Below are 16,227 nucleotides of genomic sequence, written 5' to 3' on the forward strand. Positions count from 1 at the left end.
ATACATATTTGTTATTTAAACTATACATGTCGCAAAATTATGGTTTTTTATCAAGGTGACACACCACCCAAGTTATGCTCGGTTTTTTGGCGAATTTTGACACACCGAGCTCAAAAGGTTGCCCATCACTGTCCTAGGTTGTACAAGTCGAAAAGTAAAGACAAGGATAGTGGAACATCTATAGAATGTCAACAACAAAAACATCGTATTTGGGTGCAGCTATACACCTTTTGGACATACATAATGATACCACTGATCGTCTCAACTTTTTCAGTATTGCAAAAGTTAAACTCAAAGACTGGGGGGAGATTGGCAAAAGAAATTCTAAAAGAGGCATTTTATATTGTTGCACTGTATTCTAAACAGCCTGGAGGAATTAACTATAGGAATAATAATGTCAATAATAATAATGTCATGCGTCTGGGTTCAAACCCTTCAGCCTTTGCTTTGTTGTCAGCTTCCCTGTCTATTGAGCCACAGCAGATATACTTTTTCTCTGGGTAGTTTCTTTAATCCTTGCTTCAGTCTTTTTAGGGCAGCAGGTGTTTTTATTTACTCTTTTGTGTGTCCTATCACCTTTCGGATGCGGCTTTATATACTTTCTCCCTGCTGGTGATAGGCTCATTTGGATGTCCAGCCATACTGCCGTAGTTTAAGCCAAGCAGTGAAAAAGCAGAAAGGGTTTATCTTTCTGTTGTTTAATGTTGTTTACCCTGCACTTATCTTCTATTTCTTATTAGGATGTAGGTGGCATATTCTCTAACAGTATGTTCTTAATGCTTTAGTTTGTATTTTGTGGTTTGTTTTACTCACTCTGGAATCTCTTTCTTTTTCAGCACACTTTCCCTACAGTGGATAATTTGCACTCTGCTCTTCCTCCTATTTTTAGGAGGAAGGTGGAGAGCTTGACTGTCTTTAAGGGCTCATACTCCCTTGCGAGAAACTCGGATGAGTCTCGCACGTCAATACCCGGCACTCAGGAGCGGAGCATGTGGCTGCATGTATTGCTATGCGGCCACACGCTCCGCTCCTGAGTGCCGGGTATTGACGTGCGAGACTCATCCGAGTTTCTAGCATGTGAGTATGAGCCCTAAGGCAGCAGTCTGAGTTGCCATAATGTAATCTGTGGTTAGGGCTACTCTGCTCATGCAGGAACCAGTAGGGACTGCGGGGTTAGGATATCTAGTCAGCACAGGAACAGGCAGGGTTAATTGCAGTTTTTAGTGTGTTACCTATTTTCTATCATAACACTATGTTTATATATTTCATAATAATGATGATTAATATTCACTCTTTATTGAACTAATTATGACGTATGTTCCATATGATTGGAAGTCTTTCTTTTAAATATGTTTTCCCGTGACTAAGGATGATATCAACGCCAGAACCACATCAGGGTGTGTTTTACCTTCCTTTATCGTGTGGATTTTTAATCATATGCAATACAGCTTCAAGAATTATCTACGGATTTTGTTGCGGAATATGTTGGTGCTATATAAATAAAATTATTATAGTGCTTTGGAACAAAGCACTATACTGTTATTCCACCGTGGTAAACTTCTTCTTATTCTTATTATTCAGTCCGCACGTAATGCGGCCCGAACCGCTAAACTCACAGACTCCAGTGAGGTGTCATTTCGAAGCCAGCGTCCCCAAGAGGTGTGCTAAGTATTTTTCGTGCCGATCGGATTTGTAGTTTTTGCGCAATTTGTGTTTGAAAAAAGTCTTTCAATGCGTTTCAATAGGGAAATTGTCCCATACGTTTATAATGGGCTGGTTTCTGAGGCAATTTCTAAAAATAACTGCCACCTGGCTGATTAGCTCATTGATATGCGCAGTCAGACACAGTTACTATGCCAACGCCTATGAAGTCTACATCAGCTCACCAGGTCACAAGTTTTGTCAGATAATATCAGCTCTTAAAGTGACAGTACAGCACAATTCCAAACCACTATCCTTAGTCTTATGATTATTAGACTGTGGCCCGATTCTAACTCATCGGGTATTCTAGAATATGCATGTCCACGTAGTATATTGCACAGCCACGCAGTATACAGTGCAGAGCCGCGCAGTACACAGCGCAGAGCCGCGCAGTACACAGCGCAGAGCCGTGCAGTACACAGCGCAGAGCCGCGCAGTACACAGCGCAGAGCCGCGCAGTACACAGCGCAGAGCCGCGCAGTACACAGCGCAGAGCCGTGCAGTACACAGCGCAGAGCCGCGCAGTATAAAGCGCAGAGCCGTGCAGTACACAGCGCAGAGCCGCGCAGTACACAGCGCAGAGCCGTGCAGTACACAGCGCAGAGCCGCGCAGTATAAAGCGCAGAGCCGTGCAGTACACAGCGCAGAGCCGTGCAGTACACAGCGCAGAGCCGCGCAGTACACAGCGCAGAGCCATGCAGTACACAGCGCAAAGCCGCGCAGTATAAAGCGCAGAGCCGCGCAGTATAAAGCGGAGAGCCGCGCAGTACACAGCGCAGAGCCGCGCAGTACACAGCGCAGAGCCGCGCAGTACACAGCGCAGAGCCGAGCAGTACACAGCGCAGAGCCGCGCAGTAGACAGCGCAGAGCCGTGCAGTACAGAGCGCAGAGCCGCACAGTATAAAGCGCAGAGCCGCGCAGTATACCGCGCAGAGCCGCGCAGTACACAGCGCAGAGCCGCGCAGTACACAGCGCAGAGCCGCGCAGTACACAGCGCAGAGCCGAGCAGTACACAGCGCAGAGCCGCGCAGTACACAGCGCAGAGCCGCGCAGTACACAGCGCAGAGCCGCGCAGTATACAGCGCAGAGCCGCGCAGTACACAGCGCAGAGCCGCGCAGTACAGAGCGCAGAGCCGCGCAGTATAAAGCGCAGAGCCGCGCAGTACACAGCGCAGAGCCGCGCAGTACACAGCGCAGAGCCGCGCAGTACACAGCGCAGAGCCGCACAGTACACAGCACAGAGCCGCGCAGTACACAGCGCAGAGCCACCCAGTATACAGCGCAGAGCCGCGCAGTACGCAGCGTAGAGCCACGCAGTATGCAGCGCAGAGCCGCGCAGTATACAGCGCTGAGCCGCGTAGTATACAGCGCAGAGCCCCGCAGTATACAGTGCAGAGCCCCGCAGTATACAGCGCAGACACGCGCAGTACACAGCACGGACACGCGCAGTACACAGCGCAGAGCCGCGCAGTACACAGCGCAGAGCCGCGTAGTATACAGCGAAGAGCCACGCAGTATATAGCGCAGAGCCGTGCAGTACAAAGCGCAGAGCTGCGCAGTATACAGCGCAGAGCCGCGCAGTATACAGCGCAGAACGCGCAGTACACAGTGCAGAGCCGCGCAGTACACAGCGCAGAGCCGTGCAGTACACAGCGCAGAGCCGCGCAGTACACAGCGCAGAGCCACGCAGTATACAGCGCAGAGCCGCGTAGTATACAGCGCAGAGCCGCGTAGTATACAGCGCAGAGCCACGCAGTATACAGCACAGAGCCACGCAGTATACAGCGCAGAGCCACGTAGTTATACTGCCCAGTCACGTAGTATATTGTCCAGTCACATAGTATACTGCATATCCCTGTTAAAAAAAAAAAGAATTAAAATAAAAAAGTTACATACTCACCTCCTGGAGCGGCCGGTATCTGATGGTTGTTGCACCTCCTAGAGCGGCCGGTACACGATGCTTGTTGCACCTGGAGTGGCCGGTACCCGATGCTTGTTGCGCGCTCCGGTCCCAAGAGTGCATTGCGGTCTCACGAGATGATGACGTAGCGGTGTTGTGAGACAGAAAGACGGAAGTGCCCTTAGATAATTAGATAGTAGATTACCCCGCTCACCAATTCGGAACCCGAGAGGCCCGGCCCACCAAATCGGACCCCGAGGGGCCCGGCCCACCAAATCGGACCCAGAGTGACCCCGCCCCCTAAATCAGACCCAGAGTGACCCCGCCCACCAAATCGGACCCAGAGTGGCTCCGCCCACCAAATCGGACCCAGAGTGACCCCTTCCACCAAATCAGACCCAGAGTGACCCCTTCCACCAAATCGGACCCAGAGTGACCCCTTCCACCAAATCGGGCCCAGAGTGACCCCGCCCACCTAATCAGACCCAGAGTGACCCCACCCACCAAATCGGACCCTGAGGTGCCCAGCCCACCAAATCAGACCCTGAGGTGCCCAGCCCACCAAATCGGACCGAGTGACCCCACCCACCAAATTGGTCCCTAAGGTGCCCCGCCCACCAAATCGGACCCAGAGTGGCTCCGCCCACCGAATCGGACCCAGAGTGGCCGCGCCCACAGAATCGGACCAAAAGTGACCCCGCCCACCGAATCGGACCTAGATTTACCCCGCCCACAAAATCAGACCCAGATTGACCCAACCCACCAAATCGGACCGCCTGAGGGGCACCCAAGTGTGAAAGTCTTGCAGGGGCAGCCCGGGCACCATTCCAAAGCACTATCTGTAGTTCCTTCAGGAAATACCCATCTAGTTAGGATTTATTATTCCCTTTTAGAGAGGTAACTAAGATAGCGCAAAAAGGTTTTATCTGGATAACAATATTGGTCACGTGCAGTTTTGCTCACCTGGTTAAGTTGTGTGAGACGACACAACACTAAACGGGCATTGATGAATGAAATCCCAGCTGCTGCAGTACTTCGGGTTGGAAAATCCAATGTTATAGCAAGTTATTGAAAGAAAACTGGTCTCCTGCGCTGCTGGTATGGATCCAATCAAGAATCCAGACAAACATAAGTGGCAGTGATGCAGTTTATTTTCTACGCATTTCCAAGTAATCCACTTACATTTATCTGAATTCTTGATTGGATCCATGCAAGCAGCGCAGGAGACTCGTTTTCCTTCACTAACCTATTACGACTTCTTACCCAAGAGCGATTCTAGATAAAATAGAAAGGCGGGCTGCACTGTAACCTTCACTTCCCCAAAGTCTCTGTATTGTTAGTTAAATAATTCCTTTTCATTTTGGGATTTCTGGATTGCTGCTTTATTCTCAGTTGCTCCATATATTGAATTATTTGTATCTATTGTTACCTTTGGAGTGACTTTTTCTAATTTATCCAACTTTTCAAGTCTTTTTTTTCGCTACAGATAATTGAACAGAAAGCAGATCCAGAGCAAATGTTACTACCATACCTCAGAAGAAAATGTATCCTTTTATATGGCCGGAATGTAGTGTGTGAAGATTCCATATCTGCATTGGGGTTTCCTTTTCCAATATTTTTATTTTGGTTTCATTTTAGTAACATAACATGACTCATGTTTATAGGCATTGTTTGCCATTAAGTAACATATAACGTATAATACAATATTTGATATTTGACATATAATCATTGTCTATAATGCTTTGTTTTGTTTTGTTATCAATATTCAATTTTAAGAGTTCAAACGCTTTATAACGCTTTAAAGTTATAATAGAAATACAATAAAAATAATATACTAAAATATAATAAACATTTTTAAGGTACATATGATAGATTTGTATCTTTGAGGATAGAAGCTAGGGATAGATATTGTCCCAGTGAGACCATTTATTTGTAAATTTGACTAGCTGGTTATTCGCTAAGGCGAAGGATATTTCATATGACCTATGAAGAGATAGTTTTTCTATTATATCTGAGAATTGCATTGGGGTTTCCGCTCCTCTGTTCTGGACAGAAAACATCATCAAAACCAAGGACAGATCCCGGATTGATTGCCCACTGGGATTCTTGGAGATGGAGAAAATTAGTGCTTGTCGTCTGTTGCCTTTACTCCGGCTGGCGAGATTAATATGGAGACAAATTAAAAGAGTTATTAAATTTGTAGATGTAATAGCCGAAATGCCACTGTGGAATAATAGTTATCTCCCAGAACTACTAAACCACCCATCCACTGATTTCTGGATCTCGTGTGGTGTTCTCTCGGTGGGCGATGTACATGACCAGGGGGGTTTTGTATCCTTCGAACAACTACAGAATACTTACAACATCCCGAGATCTCAATTCTTTCGTTATTTACAGCTAAGGTCAGCTTTCCAATCGCACATACGAAATGTAGGTACAGGTCGGGCGATCTCATCTTTACCTTTGATAGGCATCCTCAACTCACAGGGTCCTCAAGGACTCATTTCCTCTTTATATACATATTTATTATCCGTGGGAGATGGGTCTACCATCAATTCTATCAAGGGGAAGTGGGAGGAACTTCTTCCCGATGTACTGGGAGAGGAATGGGAAGATATTCTAGAGTCTCCAACTAAAGTTTCTCCTTCAGTCAATAACAGGATGACCCAGTTATATATTATATATCAGACCTATTTGACCCCGACACGACTCTTTAAAATGGTCCGCCTCCACTCGTCAGATTGCTTACGGCGTCATACGCGTGATGCAGATTTTATCCATATGATTTGGAGGTGCCCGGTAGTTCTTCATTACTGGAAAGAGGTCACGACATTACTAACGTCTTTACTGTCGATTCCTGTCCCACTCGAGCCATTGACCTGCTTATTTGGGGTGTGGGATAAAGAGACCTGGGATCATTATACTGGGATTTTTCTCCGAGAGACGCTCTTTTTGGCACGGAAGGTATTGGCGTTGAGGTGGATGGGAGGTTCCCCCTCCGACTCTTAGAGTTTGGATTGATCTGGTGAATTCGATTATCCCGTATGAAAGAACAATGTACCAAAATAGAGGATGTCCAGGTAAATTCGAAAAGATATGGGGCAGATGGAATTCCTCTTATCATACTCTATAGTCTACACTGACTAGACACTTACACAGGAAGGTGGGCTTGTGGTTTTTGGGGGCATCACTTATAGAGCAGGATTTAAGTCTGTTTTTTCCTTTCGGCGACTTACTATTGATGGTTAAAGTTGTTAAAGTTGTATAATAGGTATTTTATAAGGTACTAATGATTTAACATGCACAGTTTATTACCTCTGTAGCCTTTGGATATGACGATATTCTGCAATTATTTGTATTCCATGGTATAATTAATAGTGATAATTGCAAATGTGTGCAATGTTTGTTTTATTCTGGAACTAATAAACGAATTTAAAAAAAAAAAAAACCAAGGACAGATCCTTCACATGACATCCACATCTCAATGGACCCCATTGACTACACATGCAATATAAAGCACAGACTCATTCATTTTGAAGTTTCTGCATCCAGGAGACACCAAAACCTCACAAAGCACATGACTCCATAATGTGATTACATTTTATTACATTTCACAATATTACATTCAGCTGACTTCCTCCTGGCAGAAGGCACGCTGCTAGCACATAGTAATAATACAATCCACTATACACAGGGCCGGTTTCAAGAGGTGGGTGGCCCAGGGCCCATTTTGGAGGGAGGCCCATTTTTCAAGGTGTTGCAATAATACAATATGAAACGAATGCAAGTTTATTTACAAAAATCATTTGCGCAGAGTAATTCAGGTAAAATCATTCATTTTTTACAATCCAGGCACGTTCCTAGATTTTTGTGCTGCAAAATCACTAATGATGTCGCTAAAGTCCAATTCACGCAGTATATCTGTCTCGATGCTCACGATAGCCAAATTTACAAGTCGTTCCTGCTTCATGGATGTCCTTAATCGGTTTTAAACTAATTTGAGTTTTGGGAAGGAACGCTCACCACTGCTGTTTGTTACCATCAAAATTAGATATATCCTTAGAGCTATATCAATATTTGGGATGATGTACAATAACAAATTGTATTGTGGTACAGTGTTAGCCAGAAACATCGATGTGAATACTTTTCTGCCCAATGATGACAGAAGTATTCTAGGAGTGATTCTTTATTGGCTAACCAGAAAATATTACCTGTAGTAATGGCACTGGTTTGAACTTATCAGTATGAAAGACACCTGTCCACAACCTCAAACAGTCACACTCCAAACTCCACTATGGTGAAGACCAAAGAGCTGTCGAAGGACACCAGAAACAAAATTTTAGCCCTGAACCAGGCTGGGAAGACTGAATCTGCAATAGGCAAGCAGCTTGGTGTGATGAAATCAACTGTGGGAGCAATAATAAGAAAATGGAAGACATACAAGACCACTGATAATCTCCCTCGATCTGGGGCTCCATGCAAGATCTCACCCCGTGGGGTCAAAATGATCACAAGAATGGTGAGCAAAAATCCCAGATCCACACGGGGGGACCTAGTGAATGACCTGCACAGAGCTGGGACCACCGTAACAAAGGCTACCATCAGTAACACACTACGCCGCCAGAGACTCAGATCCTGCAGTGCCACACGTGTCTCCCTGCTTAAGCCAGTACATGTCCGAGGTTTTACCTTTAATCCATGCTGTTGTAGGAGGCTCAAAACTTGTTCCAGTCTCCGGAGGTGTTCCTCAAACGAAGATGTATAGACAATGATGATGTCTAAATAATTCAGGGTGGCCTCGAAATTCAGGTCGCCTAAACACCTCTCAATTAGTCACTGAAACGTCCCCGAAGCATTAGCCAGGCCAAACGGCATCCGATTGAATTCATACAATCCCATGGGGAGTATAAATGCCATCTTCGCTCGGTCGTGTTCGGACATGGGCACTTGCCAGTATCCACTGGCCAGATCTAAGGTAGAGAAATATTTGGCGTTCCCTAGGGCGGACAGGGACTCTTCAATCCTCGGTAGTGGGTAAGAATCTCGCACAGTGCCATAGTTGAATTTACGGTAGTCCACACAAAAATGCAGTGTACTGTCCTTTTTTCCGCACTAGCATGATAGGGGCAGCCCAAGGGCTCTGACTCTCTCATATGACACCGTTCTGCAGCATCTGGGACAGCATTCCTTTCACCTCCTGGTACATTTGTGGGGGAATTTGATGGTATCTTTCACCCAAGGGCGCGGTGTTCTCAGTAGGTATGTCATGTGTGATCGCTGTGGTACACCCGAAATCGTCTTCATGAATTGTGGACACACCCTGATATCTCCCTAACAGAGCTTCCACTTGCTGGACCTGTTGGAGCGAGAGCTCAGTCAGTTCAGCCTTCATTTGTTCTAAAATATGCCGCCCCTCTCTCAGGTGTTGAGGCTCAGGCACCTGGGTAGTATCTACAGCCACCGTCCAAGGATCTCCCAGTTTTACTGTCAGGTGCACAGCTTGTGAAGTTATCATTTCCTCTGGTAGGCCCACGACTTGGGCCACTTCACTTCTGGGGGAAGCATGATGTCACTTTGCCTTAAATTGACACAACGTACAAGGACTGTCCCGTCATGTACAATAGCTAACAAACGTGCCACTAGTTGTCCTGGAGGAAGTTGTTCTGCATTGGTGGGCTCGATCTGAACTTCAACTCCTTTCAGAGGGGTACAGGCCAGGACAGGCAGGGTCAGAATGGTTTGCCCGGGTGACAGTACTCGATTGGCGGAAACTGGAGCAATGACCTTCCCCAGGGTCTTCCCACCCACCACTGGAGGTTTCTTGGGCTTGCGCCACTCTGATTAGCTGCTGGAATACTCTCCTCTGTGGGGTGTGAGGGCTCCACAGAGGAGAGTCTGGGGACTCATTAATAAGAAGGCTCCGAAGTCTTTTAGTACATTCATGCCTAGCGTCACAGTATGTCCTTTTTTATTCCCCTCCTCAGCTGTCAGTAGTACTCCTTTGTGCCCTAAGTCTTTACCGCAGACTGTAATGTGCATCCAGACCACCCCTGCGACTGGAAAGGGCAAATGATTTGCAGCTGTTAATTTAATCACCGTACCCCATTCAGGCCTCATTGCCTCTGTGAAATGTCGACGGAAGTAGACTTCAGGCATCGTGGGTACCTGTGAGCCCGTATCAACCAGACAGCATACAGCCCAACTATCTATTTCAGCCCAGACGAGGGGACACATGGAAATGAGGTTGTGGGACTTCATGTACTCCTCCATGACTGTTCAGGCTCCGAGCGGCAGCCCCCAGGCTCGGAGCCTCCTAGATTAATGGAAGGCGTTGTTGCGCCCTACTCCGTTGGGTGCATCCCCGAGCTAAACGTCTGTTCTCACCACAGTTGTAACATGTGAGGAGTCTTCTCTGCGAGGCACTCTCTCCTCTCGGTGGGGTACCGGCTCACTTCTATACCCTGGTGGACTTGAAGTTACTATGGGCACCTTCTTCGTTTCTGCCAACTCTTCACATATATGATGAATCTCCTGTCATAGTTCTTCTACCCATTGGGGTGTAGCAGCCAGTACTGAGGATACCTCCCTGCTCCTGACCTTCCCCGCCAGAACTGTCACCCCTTGCTCTTGTTCGCGCATGCGTGCCTTACTCCCTACTTCGGAGAAAGTCATGCGCAAATTTACCCGTAAGTGCTCCGTCAGGGTCTGTTTCATCAACACGTCATGCAAGCCCGTCACTAACTGGTCCCGCAGCACTATGTCGGTGAACCCTATGCCTACACCGTCCTTTCTGGCAATGGCAGTGTGGATCTCCTGTAGGGCATTCATATACTGGGTTACCGTCTCCCCTCTCTTTGAACCCGACAAAACAGACGCATGCGCAACTCTCCTACGTCCGTGGGGTCCCCGTTGGTCTCCTCCAGTATCTACAGTACTTTATCAAAGGTGTCCCGGGCCTGAGGGGGTCAAAGCATCGCAGAGTCTCGGGCTTCCCAATCCAGAGACATCATGGCCACCTCCACCTCTAACGCCGTGGTCATGGGGTGCATTGTCATCATTCCCCTGACTCGTTCAGTCCAGTTCCACTGCATAGTATTGCTCCCTGTGAACTTCGGGAGATTATTTAACATTGCCCCAGGGATATGCTGGACCTAGGGTCCCCTGTTATTGACCTGGTGGTTAGGAGCACCCGGAAAGACCTGATGAGTAAACTCAAAATCGGGACTAGCTCTGGGTAAGTGGGAACTCTGCTGACCGCAAACCCTACTCCTATCACACACACTAGAAATAGCCGTGGAGCGTACCTAACTCTCCCTAGACGCCTCTTCACAGCCTAAGAGCTAACTACACCTAAAGATAGAAATAGAAGCCTTACCTTGCCTCAGAGAAATTCCCCAAAGGTAAAGGCAGACCCCCACATATATTGACTGTGAGTTAAGAGGAAAGTCACAAACACAGGAATGAAACAGGTTTTAGCAAAGGAGGCCAGATTTCACTAAATAGTCAGAGGATAGAAAAGGGAACTATGCGGTCAGCACAAAAGACTACAAAAAACCACGCAGAGTAAGCAAAAAGACTCCCCACACCGACTCACGGTGTGGAGGTGCCACTCTGCACCCCAGAGCTTCCAGCTAGCAAGGGAATATCATGATAGCAAGCTGGACTAGAAATTAGCAGTACTAAGAAATATATTCAGGAAGCAGTAACAACAAATGAACTAGCAAAGACTTAGCTTCTGCTGGAGTAGACAGGTCCTCAGAGAAGTCCAAGAGAGATCTGAACCAATACTGAACATTGACAGCTGGCCTGAAGTAAAGATCTGAGTGGAGTTAAATAGGGAAGCAACATAGCAATAAACGAGAGCAGCTGATAAAGCCAACCTCAGTGACCAGCAGTTCCGCTCGAAGCCACCAGAGGGAGTCCAAGAGCAGAACCAACCAAAGTACCATTCATGACCACAGGAGGGAGTCCGAGAACGGAATTCACAACAGTCCCCCCCCCCTACTGCTTGGTCTGCCACCTCCATGCTTTTGAATGACATTCTGCCGACTACGCCAAGGTAATAACGCAGGAGTCGGGGTGTCGTGACGGACCGGAGGCAGATCAAGGGTGAACAAATTTATTAATATAACTCCACGCAGGGAGGGAATGGTTATGAGAGGATAGGGTACTGGAAAGGGGCAACGGGGAAAACAGGTATATGGAGATTGTTCGCAAAAGGAATAGAAGGATAAACTTATCAGTCTGTCGGCTTCTTGATTGTAGCTCTTCGGTCTCCAATGATGGCACCGACAACAGCGGCACGTGATGTCTTGGACTGGTCCTGGGTAGACGGAGGTGCGGTTCCTCGATGAGAGCAGAGCGTCTTTGTCGCACAAGTCGGGTACTCCCGCCCGCGGTTCCTGGATACTGGGCTCAGTCCTAATATCAGTTCAGGGTTGTTACTGACATCTGATGATACTTTCATGTCAATAGCATCTTATATACTTGTATATACAGTATATTTACTTTAAAAAATTGTTAACGTGTTAAATACTTATTTCACCCTCTGTATAATGAGTACGGTATGTGTTCTATTTGTGATGAACATGGATAGAACATGTATATAAAGAATTGGAGAAATAACTGGCCCCATGTGCTCATCTGCATTGTGGATGAGGGCAGGAGCCGCCTGGTATTGATATGCATTAGTCGTGGTGGTGCATGCTGAGATTTCTTTTCACACAAGCTTTCATTGTTGTACACTGGCAAGAGGGTTATTACTGGATCAATGCACTGTCTGCGGTCTGCTGAGCACACGGACAGCGCACTGACCAAAAATATGACCGTCTGGCAATTGCTAATATGGAGGAAAAAATACATTTATGGTTCATAAAACTTCTCATAGTGGGGCTAATTTACTGCTTTACTCAATAACAATTGAATTGCACATACAACACATTTCTCTAATCACAAGTCTCCAGATGCATATGGTTATGCAGGTCATTAATCCACCAATTTTTTTTCTAAGCATTTGTGGTTTCCTCCCCCTGGTCCATAAGTTTTTTTTTTGTCTGGCAAAATAGCCATGTGAGAGGATGGGTTTTGGTGGAACGAGCTGTAGTTTTGAACTACACTATTTAATTTTATCATACAATGTTCTGGAAAACGGGAACAAAATTCCAAGTGCGGTATGATTGAACAAAAACAAATGAAAAATAAAAATTCAACTCAGCCATTTTTTTAGGCTTAGGCTACTTTCACACTAGCGTTAACTGCAATCCGTCACAATGCGTCGTTTTGCAGAAAAAACGCATCCTGCAAAAGTGCTTGCAGGATGCGTTTTTTCTCCATTGACTAACATTAGCGACGCATTGCGACGGATTGCCACACGTCGCAACCGTCGTGAGACGGTTGCGCCGTGTTGTGGCGGTCCGCCGGGAGCAAAAATCGTTACATGTGAAGGTCCGCTTTTTCCGACCGCACATGCGCGGCCGGAACTCCGCCCCCACCTCCCCGCACCTCACAATGGGGCAGCGGATGCGCTGGAAAAATGCATCCGCTGCCCCCGTTGTGCGACGGAGACAACGCTAGCATCGGTGACCTCGGCCCGACGCACTGCGACGGGCCGAGCCAGACGCTAGTGTGAAAGTAGCCTTAGTTTTAATGGTGTTCACTGTGTGATCAAAAATAACCTGGTAACATAATTCTACAGCTCACAATTATGGCCAAACCTGCCCAGGTTTTTTTATTATTATTGTAGTGGTGAAAATAAAAATTTGAAATTTTTATAAATAAATATAATTGTGATTTGTTGCCATTTTCTGAGACCCATAGCTTTTTTATTCAGTTGAGCTGTACAAAACCTTCTTTTATGTGACTTGACGTTTATAGAAATAGAGAGAGAGAGAAATCTATAGATAGGCAGGTTTATTAGAACTTCACAATCATTCAACATAACCAAAGAAAGACAGGCATTTTCAGCACAGAGTGAAAAACAGAAAATAAACAGTCCATTTAGTAGTGCGGGTTCGCCCACTCGGGTTAGTGTCCTTTGGCAAACACACTGGAGATCTACACATCTCCAGACACAGACTCTGAGGTCGGCGTCACACTGGCGTATTGCATCCGATGCGAGATCATCGGATGCGATATGCTGATGACACTCGGCTCCTGCTTGCAGCAGAGCAGGAGCCGAGTGTCATGCGTCTATGCTCCGATTCTCTCGCACAGGGAGGATCGGAGCACAGCTGCGGAGGAGACGAAGAAACTAATTTCTTCATCTCCTCCATTGCTGGGGTCCGCTTATAACGCACAGCACTCGGATGATATCCGAGTGGTGTGCGCTGTCTCACTCGCACCCATAGGCTTATATGGGTGCGAGTGAGCCGAGAGTTTTCCTCGGTCCGAGACAATCTCTTGATTGTCTCAAACCGAGGAAAACGGCCGACAAAAAGTCGGCTGGTGGGAGCTGCCCCATAGCTGAACATTGGTCCGAGTGCAATGCGATTTTTGATCACATTGCACTCGGCCGCTTAAAACGCCAGTGTGATGCCGGCCTGAATGAGACAACTGGTCACCATTTTATCTAACACACCTCGCCCCCGGGGTGGGGATATGTGAACAGCCAGTCCCCCCATTTCTTTGACTGCTCGTAAATCTGGCCATGATATGCCTTATTAACTCTCTCAGCACTATACCTGCTGGAGCATGCTTTCCCAGGCTTACATCACCAAAGCTACCAACCTAGATGATACATATCTCTCCTCAAGGACCTGTGCGGCAGCCACCTTACAATATACACAAGTCTCATTTAGGGTACGTTCACACAGGACTTTTTTGCTGCTTTTTTTTGCTGCTTTTTTTTATGCTAATTTAGGTGCGTTTTTTTGGTGCGTTTTTGGTGCGTTTTTTGGGTACGTTCACACAGGACTTTTTTGCTGCAGATTTTTGCTGCAGATTTTTGCTGCTTTTTTTATGCCAATTTTCAGCTGCTAGGACACCTCACAATGGCTCTTCACACCTTACTACCAGGAACTCCCTCACAATAGATCACAATCAGGACACCTCACAATGGCTCACAATGGCTCTTCACACCTCACTACCAGGAACTCCCTCACAATAGATCACAATCAGGACACCTCACAATGGCTCTTCACACCTCACAATGGCTCACAATGGCTCTTCACACCTCACTAACCACACCCCTAAGCTCTTGGCTGTGAGATCCCTTCCTGCTGGCCATGATTTTCTGCACAAAAAACGCAGCAAATAATGCTACATGCGTTTTTTCAGCGTTTTTGCAGCGTTTTTTTCATCAACCATTCAAGTCAATGGGTGAAAAAACGCTGCAAAAACGCTGAAAGAAGTGACATGCCCTATGTCCAAAAAAAGCAGCAAAGCAGAAAAAACTGATCAAACAAAAAACCAACGTGTGTGCATGAGATTTCTGAAATCTCATAGGCTTTACTGGTACTGTAAAAAGCAGCTGAAAATTAGCATTAAAAAAAGCAGCAAAAAAAAAGCAGCAAAAAAGTCCTGTGTGAACGTACCCTAACAGTTACAGGAATCGTTTGATTGCAGTGATTGCCTCAAATGGTTGTGCAACAAAATATTAAGTTAAGGGTACCATAATTTCTGTCCAGGCCTATTTCATTTGTTTTATTTTTTCAAAATTCTGTGGAAGCATGGTTGAAAAGCAATGTCTGACTTTCATTTGTTCATTTCCATAGATCTTTTATTTATTACTAATTTTGTCAGATTCAAGTTATTTCTGTGATCATTGCGGGTTTTTCTGTCACTAAACGAGGGGTACCAACAATTTTGACCATGTTGTTTATATTTCTTTCTTTTCTTTTTTTTTTTCTTTTTACTTTATTTTTTAGTCCCCCCGGGAACTTAATCTGCACTTGTTCAATTACTTATACCTTATATTGCAATATCATAATGCCATCCAAAAAGCGGACTTAGATCAACTTTGCCGCAAGAAGAGAACCATAAATAAAATTATCTCATCTCCCGAGATCTCGGGACGAGATCTGAATCTGAGCATGCGCCGCCCCCAGCGGCCATTTTCCCGGAGGCCACCGCATCGCAGCAATGGAGCTGCCGGGGCCTCCAGGCTTTGAGGAAATGCCGAAGGAGCGCCGACTGACTCTGCACGAAGATACGCCGCCGCCGCCCCACAGCACAGAGCCCCGACGCTGCACGAAGAGGAGGCGCCGCCCCACAGCACGTCAGAACCCACGTGGCACAAAGAGGAGCAGCCGCCGCCGCCTCTCCCCAGCACAGAGACCCCACGCTGCAGTTACAATGAGGTAATGGGGGATACTCCACTCACACTTTCCTGTGAGATGCCCCCTCTTCGTCATCGGGACCACGCCCCCCCACCCACCATATACACATTGGTGTCTGCACTCGGCGTACAAGACGATACCCGGGGTATAAGACGACCCCCGACTTCTAAGAAGATTTTCAGGGGTTAAAAAGTCGTCTTGTACGCCGGAAAATACGTATTTGATTTATGATAGCATTTCTCTATTTAGGGATAAGGGGAATTTGGTACGGTGTATTCACACCCTGGTATATCTACAATCATGAACTACTTAGTTAACCCCTAATGGTGCTCAAGCCTTATATTGTATTGT

General features: G+C 46.5%; 1 protein-coding gene across 1 annotated transcript in view; it reads left to right on the top strand.

The window, feature by feature from the left end:
* Nucleotides 1–16,227, top strand: part of LOC143784152 (aldehyde oxidase 1-like) — a 254,105-nt gene that overhangs the window by 34,993 nt on the left and 202,885 nt on the right. Inside the window, exon 2 of the mRNA XM_077272027.1 lies at nucleotides 5,088–5,145. Coding sequence (XP_077128142.1) covers nucleotides 5,088–5,145 — 58 coding nt within the window. The remainder of the gene's footprint in view (nucleotides 1–5,087; nucleotides 5,146–16,227) is intronic.

This window comes from Ranitomeya variabilis, chromosome 7 (genome assembly GCF_051348905.1).
Source record: "Ranitomeya variabilis isolate aRanVar5 chromosome 7, aRanVar5.hap1, whole genome shotgun sequence".
Taxonomy (NCBI): Eukaryota; Metazoa; Chordata; class Amphibia; order Anura; family Dendrobatidae; genus Ranitomeya; species Ranitomeya variabilis.